At 44.7% G+C, this 8,596-nt stretch overlaps 1 protein-coding gene across 1 annotated transcript in view; it reads left to right on the top strand.

The window, feature by feature from the left end:
* Positions 1-6,115: 6,115 nt before the first annotated feature.
* Positions 6,116-8,596, top strand: part of NAPB (NSF attachment protein beta) — a 61,920-nt gene continuing 59,439 nt past the window's right edge. Inside the window, exon 1 of the mRNA XM_003798477.3 lies at positions 6,116-6,296. Within this exon, the coding sequence (XP_003798525.1) occupies positions 6,199-6,296 (98 nt within the window). The 5' untranslated portion in view covers positions 6,116-6,198. The remainder of the gene's footprint in view (positions 6,297-8,596) is intronic.

Genomic DNA, 8,596 nt, shown 5'->3' with positions numbered 1-8,596 from the left:
CAGATGGAGCTGGAACATATTCTTCTTAGCAAAGTATCTCAAGAATGGAAGAAAAAGTGTCCAATGTACTCAGTCTTGCTATGAAACCAATTTATAGATTTCTTATGAAAGCTATAACCTGATTATAGCCCAAGAAGAAGGGGGAAGGGAATAGGGAGGGGAGGGGAAGGGGGAGGATGGGTGGAGGGACAGTAATTGGTGGGACCCCACCTATGGTACATCTTACTAGGGTACATGTGAAATTTACTCCGTGTTGAATATAAATGTCTTTTTTTTTTTGCAGTTTTTTGGCCAGGGCTGAGTTTGAACCCGCCACCTCTGGCATATGGGACTGGCGCCCTACCCTTTTGAGCCACAGGCGCTGCCCTGAATTTAAATGTCTTAACACAATAACTAAGAAAATGCCGTGAAGGCTATGTTAACCAGTTTGATGAAAACATTTCAAATTGCATATAAAACCAACACATTGTACCCCATGATTGCATTAATGTCCACAACTATGATTTAGTAAAAAAATAAAAAACTATATCAAGGGAAAACTGAATATCTGCACAGACTTCAAGTATGCTTTTCTGACTCTCCAAGTACGCAGGGCATTGTACAAGGAAAAGGGACTATTAAATTTTGGGGAAAAGGACATTAAGTATCACAGGAGATACTCCAGTTGCTAGAGGCAGTATGGAAACCCCAGAAGGTGGCAGTGATGCACTGTCATGGACATCAAGGAGATGCTTCTACCATCACTAAAGGGAACACTAGGGTTGGCACTGAGGCAAAAAGGGCTGCATCCAGACTGTATCAGGTGTCTCGAGTGGCTCCCCTCATCCCATGGGTTCCGGAGCTCTCACCTGTGTACTCCTGTAAAGAGAAGGGATAGCTGGCAATGAAGAAGAGCCAGGAAATGGAGGGAGGATGAATAAAGATACCAGATGAATGAGTAGCAGTCCCCCAGCTTCAAGGAGCCACCACGGTGACAGGAGTCTTTGATGGAGTTGCTGGGCTGGTACCTCTACATCTCCACCTGGAAGCCCTGGCCAAAACCATCAGTCAATGGTGTGTCACCTGCAGCCGGTTCAACACATGCCAAGGACAGATGGTACCCTGAATGAATCTAGTCATATGGAGGAACGCCCTTCGAGGACTTCCAGGTAGACTTTACTGAAATGCCCGGGTGTAGAGGGAACAAGTACTTGCTGGTGATGGTCTGCACATACTTAGAATAGGTAGAAGCCTTCCCCCACCAGGATAAAAAGGACTCCTGAAGTAGTAAAAGTATTGCCCAGAGAACTCATCCCATGGTGTAGGTTGCCACTCTGGTTTAAATTTAACAATGGGCTAGCCTTCATAACAGAAATAGTGCAAATAATAAGCTAATGCTTTGAATATCACCTGGAAATTATATGTAATGTATAGGCCTCAAAGCTCAGACAGGGTAAAGCGCATGAACAGGACCATAAGAACAGGAATTGTAAACTCTGCCAGGAATCAAAGCTTAATTGGATACAGGCCTTGCCACTGGTGTTGTTCAAAGAGGCCTCTGTCAATTCTCTGCAATTTAGCAGGGATTCCTAAAAAAACTGGGAAAGATTGAACTGAATAGACAAAAACCCTAGAAAGAGTAGCAAGGAAAATCTCCACTTGGGTAACTAACTGTGTTCTGTTTAATCTTTTGTGTCTGTACATCCTTTCTCTCTGGAGGATCAAGGGGACCAAGTCTAGGTCCAGAATCAGAACCTGGTCCCCCTCAAACTATGGTAGACCAGACTTTACACCGTCATCTGGACCACTTGCGTGGCAGCAAAGGTGGAAGGAATCCTCACCTGAGTCATCACAGTTGGCTGAATAAGGGCGTCCCTGCCCTTTGGTAAGTAAAGGTAACTTTTAAGACAGTCAACATGCCCTGCTCCAGCCACATACTGGGAGATGGCTGCTCAATGGATGGCTGAAACCTAAGGAAACTCCTTGAGGGACTTGTCTTAATTGGACTTTGGACTTCGGGAAGAGGGGGGAAAGAATGTCACACAGGGAAAAGTAAAAACTTGTACGTATATTAACCTACTACCATGGTACTATTAAGGCCTGAGTAGAGAACTCAAGAAGAGTCACAGTCCCTAAAATCTAAGTGCTGAAAAGTAATTAATATTGGCACCTACAGAAGCAAACTGGTATTGAGACCCCAAATTAAAATATATTGGGGTCTCAATTTTGATATGAGGACAATTAATGACAAGGGGAGGGGGTGAGCAGAGAGAGGAAGAAGGAAGGAGGAGTGGAGAAGGAATTAGCAAAGAGAGGGCGGGAGGGAGGGGGGTGGGATCTTGGTGTGTGTCAAACCTTTGGGGCAAGACATGATTGTAAGAGGGTCTTTACCTAACAAATGCAATCAGTGAAACCTGGTTTCTTGTACCATCAATGAATCTCCAACAATAAATTAAAAAAAAGAAAAGAAAAGAAAATATATTGGAGTCTCAAATGGGGGAAATGAGAGAAGATACCCAAGAAGGGTGAGGTCTAGAAGAACAGATCTTCTCAAGGAGACCACAAGGATACGGCTGCACGGTCCTCTCCATGGTGACTCAGCTTTTGGGAATAAACTTAACTTCTTAGCACTCGGAAATTTCTACTTCTATGAAATCCTGTAATTCTGCTGGGGCTGGAATAGCAGCCTGCTTGACTCAAACTGGCCAATGAGAAGGGTACCTATGGGTTGGAACTTTTTGACTGCAGATAAAAAGGGAAAGACCAAGCCAGTTGGGGAGCGTGGCCATTTGGAATTCTTCTATGCCATAAGCTCCCAGCCAGTAAATAAAGCCCTTCCTCTAACAAACTTGGTTTTTGAGTGCTCTTTCTCTCTATTGGGCCTTGTCTTCCTGCAACACCACAATCTGACCACCTTGAATGCATGTCCTCAGGACCTCTTGAAACTGTTTCCTTGGTCTGCAGTAACTCATATTTGCTCAGAATAAACGTCTTTAAATATTTTGGCACCTTGGTTCTTTTCTCATGGAAATTTCATCTCTTGCATTTAAGAAACCATAAGATCAAAGTGTCCAGTGTGTATGCTACATATTAAAAAAAGGAAGATGGTTGAAGTGATCTTCTTGACCTATTGTTTTTCAAGTGTCTAACTTAAATAGTGAATATGCCAGGTAATATTTTTAACTCTTTCAGTGGCCACTCGCTACATGTGGTTATTGAACACTTGAAACGTGGCTACTTTCTCAGGCAAGAAGTGATAAGGAAGGAAGGAAGGAAGGAAGGAAAGAACTGTGACTGACAAATGTAGCTTTACATTATATTTAATATTATTTAATTTAAATTTAAATGGCCACAGGTGGTGAATGTCTCCCATCCTGGACAACACAGGTACAGGCAATGGGTTCTTCGGATCTGCTCCAGAACAGCTCCTATTTGAGAAGCTTCCACTCCTTCCCTAGTCCACATCAAAAGTGGTTCTCATTTTCTTTTCCCTCTTGCTTCAAGGATTCCCCATCTGTCTCTCTGCTCGGACTTAGCGTGAGGCTTGTTTCTCTGCCTGTCCCCACCACTCACCTATCTGCTGGGAAAAGAAAGCATCTGTTCCATCCAGAAATTATGGTTTGAAGTTTTTTCTCCCACTTTGATGATGACTGGGGGAAGAGCGGGATTGTGAGAAAGGAGAACAAGGGAAATAACCAGAAATCATGAAAAATGTCAAGATATACCCTTGTCACCCAGTGACAGTATAGAGGAAGTTCCAGTATAGAGGAAGCAATCCATTCCAGCTGATTACAGATTTGAGAATCTAGAAATAGGAGTCTTTTGAAATAGGGGTAAAGAGTTACCTTAAGAATATACATTTTCTAGACCCCTAGTTCCAGGGGATCTTGATACCGAAAGCTAGAGGTCTACAAATCAGTTTTTTCCTGAACATCCATTAGGGCTTCTGCATTGAGCAAGGTTTGAGAACTGCTATAATCAAGACACTGATGCACTTAGAAGTTTTGAGTTGATCCCACTCCATCACCTCCCCCCACCCCGACTGCTCTCTTTATAGTTTTTCTCTCTTTTGTCCTGAGTTTACTGTCATGTTACCTTTGATTTCATGCCTATTTCTCCTTAAAGCACACAAATCAGCTTTACAAAGTTAAAATAATGCATGTAGTGTGGTCTAAAATCCTAAAGTACCCACCCTACTGAATGGAACCCTCTTGGCCCAAGGGAACCTCCCCAAATCTCCAAAACTGACAGGATGCACATACAATGTCCTCCCTTTTGCAGTTCAGACACAACTGACCAGCATTAACGTTAAAGTAGAGATCATAAGAACAGACTTTTTGCAACAATAAGATACTGAATTCTAAACAGGATCTCAGGGCATGTCAGGCAAGGGTTAAGTCACACATTCCCTACACTCAAAGAAAAAAAATAGGCTCTAATTGCCACAGGATTTTCTTTTTCTCTAGCAGCTAAACAAGCCTCAAGATAATTAATATAAAAATAATTCCATTTTAGGGGTGGCACCTGTGGCTCAAAGGAGTAGGGCGCCGGCCCCATATGCCAGAGGTGGTGGGTTCAAACCCAGCTGCAGTCAAAAAAAAAAAATTCTATTTTAATAGAATTTTGCGTGCCACTGCCAGATGCTGACCCCACCCCTCTGTTTCACAAGCCATAACTATAGTTTTGATTTCAGTAAGAGGACCACACACCACAGCACTGGTCCTGGCCAGTTTACAGAGGATGTACACTTGAGTGCTTTTGTGTCCTGAAAAGACCATTTGACATATGGGGACTAATTATAACACATATAAATCTCCACCCAAGGTGAACATGGGATGCATGCTTATTTCATATGTCATTCCATATTCATAGCTCCTCCTGTAACCTATTCAATCTGCATAGTTCTATTTAAACTCCTGTTTTACCACTCCCTTTCCAGAAGCGCCTGTTTCTGGGCTGTGCTGGAGAATAGGCTTCCGAGCCTGTCAGAATGGCACCCTGAAGGCTATAACCCTTCGGAAGAAATAAAGTCTTCTCTCCAACTATATAGTTTTGGGATTTTTACGTTAACAGTAGTAATCAGAAATAAACTCTGCAAGACGACCTGAGAGTTCCCTCTGTCTCTGTAGTGTCCTGTAACGTTTGAACTCCGAGTTTTGCTTTAGTAACCTTTCCTTCTAGAGTGTGACCCCTTACTTCATTCTGTAGAAACAGGCTTTACTTTCCTAGGTAGTTTTGCATGCCAGTGTCTTTATCAATAGTTTGAAATTCTCATCTGGCAATGGTTTTCACGTTAGAATTGGCAAGCCTAAATGAATAGTCGCTATTCAAAAATAACTCCCTCTGGGACAACCCTGGAAGTTGCTGGCACAGGATTCTGTCTATCTATGGATACTTCTCCTAGAAGACTGCAAGTCTTTCTGGCAGGCAGGAATTTGCCCCAGAAGATCCACCCCTTATGGGCAGCATTATGCAAAGGATAAATGTGTACAGTTAATGGCTCACACCCATTGAATAGAATTTAGTCAATAAAAACTATATATGTTTTATAGTTTTTAGTCAATAAAAACTACGTATATATGGAATATACATATATTATATACGCAAATCACTTATAAAGGAGGAAGAGAGGACCAACAGAAAGCTGCAGTTTGGAAAGGCTTAAAAAAAACTCATTTTACATTAGGGAACATGATACATCCTTAAACGTCTTGCTTTTGGAGATTAAAAAAAAAATGGCTCCTTTTCCCAGATGTTGCTCCTGTTTTGGTGGGTGGCGCCAAGCAAATGATGCCATGGCTTCTGACGGCCGCATTAGATTTCCTTTTGCAGAACTCCCACACAGGTTGGGCGTTTCATCCATCCCATTGCCATGGGAGCCGTGTCGAGCAGGGATTCTCGGTGCCACGTATTTTAGATGATCTTTACTGGAAGCCAGGGGTCATCTTCTATTGCCGCAGACTTTAATGATTAAAGCGCATTCTGGTTAGAAACCGTTCCCTCCCACCCCCGGAGCTCCCGCCCCAGAGCCAGGCGCCAAGAGCTTGGCGCCTCAGGAGAACCGCAGGGAGGCCTGGCCCCGCCTCCCGCCGCCGTGCGCCAGCGCATTGGTCCCGGCAGGCTGAGCGCCGCGCCTGCGCACCGCGCCCAGCAGGGAGGCGGGGGCGCCCGGGAGCGCAGCGAGCTAACTGGGGGGCTTCGGCGGCCGTGGCTGGCAACATGGACAACGCGGGGAAGGAGCGTGAGGCGGTGCAACTGATGGCGGAGGCCGAGAAGCGAGTCAAGGCCTCTCACTCCTTCCTCCGAGGGCTGTTTGGGTGAGAGCCAGACCTCGCGTCCCCTAACGGGGTCTCCGTACCCGCCATCCCCGCCGACTGTACCTCCAGAGCCCTCCGCGGACCCCCTGCTTCCGCAGAACACACCTGGAGTTTCTCAGGCCCCACGAGCCCTCCGGAGACTAATCCCCAGCCTCCTTCAGCGCCCTATGGAAACCCCACATTCTCTCAGGGTCCCTCAGCTCCCACGCGCCCTCGGAAGACCCCCGGGTTCCCCAGTCGTCTGCGGGCGCTGGCCTCGCGTGGGGGCGGGTGGGCCTGGGGCTCGCTGGTCACCTGCGCCCGGCCCCGCCCGCGGCCGTCTGGGCTGTGCTTCGGGACCCCACCGCCCCGGCGAGTCGAATTTGTCCGTTTCGATGGGTTGGAGCGGCGTCGCCCGCGAGACCCACGTCGCTGGGGGGCACGCACGGGGTGGCTTGGAGGGTGGGGCGGTCGGGGCGCCCGGGCCCCCGGGTCATGTGCCCGCTGGCCTCTCGCCAGGGGCCCTGCTCCTGGTCGGCAGGTGGTGAACATTCTTGGCATCAACAAGAACGTTTTCTCAGCGCAGTGTTTTTTCCTTCGCCAGAGATTAAAGCATAGACGAGGCCTGCTGTGTGATTAAGGGTGCTGCAGCCCCTGCCGGACGCTGTGCTTTTGGGGAATCCCGGATCTCCCAGGGAGGGTTTTGAATTCGGACCTGTGGGAAACCACAGCCAGCAATGCCAGCTTGTGGAAGAATTCTGGGTTGTTGAATGTGAATGATTCAGCTGTTTATAATGACAGAGGCAGAATTTCATGTGTGCGGTTTTTTTTTTTTCCTTTTGAAAGTGAAAAATTCTTTGCCGTCATATGACCAGTGATACATATTTAACTATTGCCTTATTGGACACAATTTCATTTCTCTACAAATTCAGTTTGGATCTTTAGTTCGGAGAACACATGTAATGGGCTCTTAGCTTGTTTTGCCAACTTCATTCTTTTGGCGACAAATTACTATATTTTACCGTTACTGATACGTCTTTAGGAAACCCTTAAGGGCAAGTTTCATATAATGCACAGTAAGGTAGGCTGCAAAAATGCGTAAGCATAAGTGTCCCTGTCAGAGAAACTGTAGAGAGCATTTGTCACAGCTGGTTTCTAAACTTCCATGTAGTGTGTAGCTTGAAGATAGGGCTATGAATTAATAATTTTCGTTTTCATTTTAAAAGTTATGACAGCACATAAGGAGCGCCGCCTAATACTTGATGCTGGCACCAAACTACTTTCTCTGATTCACAAAACATTTAAGATTAAAAATTTTAAACAGGTAAAATTTAATGTCATAGCATCTCCTGGCCGGAGATGATCTTAATGTCACAACATACTTCAAGTCAGGAAGTGCTTCCCTGGGAGAGAGTCTGTGACTGGCAGAGGGCATGGTAGCCCTTTGATGCTTTTTTCAGGGGAACCCTCCTTTTGGTGAAGTAGTGTTTTTAGGAAAGTAGGCTAAACCTTCAGCCAGTAAACCTGAAAGGATTTTGGAAAGCCTTTGTGTTTTGAGAGAAACATCTTTTTGATTGTTGCTGCCCTATGTCACTGACAGGACATACAAGAAGACTTTCATCTTCACTGTTTCAGTCAGTTTGCACCATTGCATCCTAGATCTAACTCAGATATAACAGGTCAGTTCATTATCCTAGCTTTGGGACCTAGGGCAAGTTGTTTAGTCTCTTTGTGCCTCAGTTTCCTGTAGTATAAAATGGGGATGGTAATAGTATATGTACATCTTTGTGAAACATTTAGAACCTTGGATGTTGGAGATGGTGATTATGAGATATTAACATTTATCAAAATTGTCGACTCTATCAAGGAAGCAATGATCAAGGATTAAGTGACTTTTACAGGATTTCAGAGCCAAAGACCTTTTGGATTGGGTCATTGGTCTTTTAATAAAATAAAATATCTGAAAGAGCACTTAACCAGTTAGATATTATGCAGGTATTATTTATATAAGAACTATATTATTTCTAGTAGTATTTGGCTCCAGGAAAGATTGAGGGAAGAGGAGTACTTGTAAGTTTTGATAATATGATGTAATTATTTGAAACCAAAAATTAGACCTACTTTGTCTGTGAGTTGATAGTGGAAGACTAAGTTTTTATATCAATGTTTAGATGTTTACATTCCCCCCTTGTGTGTGGCATCACCTGCATCTGTCATTTACCTTTCTAGGCTGGCATGCTCTTACTTTCTCCTTCCCCTTAGCTGTAGAATTTCCTCTTTTTCGTTTCTAGTGGTCCCTGCATGTAATCCTTTCTTTTTTT

Source organism: Otolemur garnettii, unplaced genomic scaffold (assembly GCF_000181295.1).
Source record: "Otolemur garnettii isolate 467f Iridium unplaced genomic scaffold, OtoGar3 scaffold00136, whole genome shotgun sequence".
Classification (NCBI taxonomy): Eukaryota; Metazoa; Chordata; class Mammalia; order Primates; family Galagidae; genus Otolemur; species Otolemur garnettii.
This window is presented reverse-complemented; position numbering and strand designations above follow the sequence as displayed.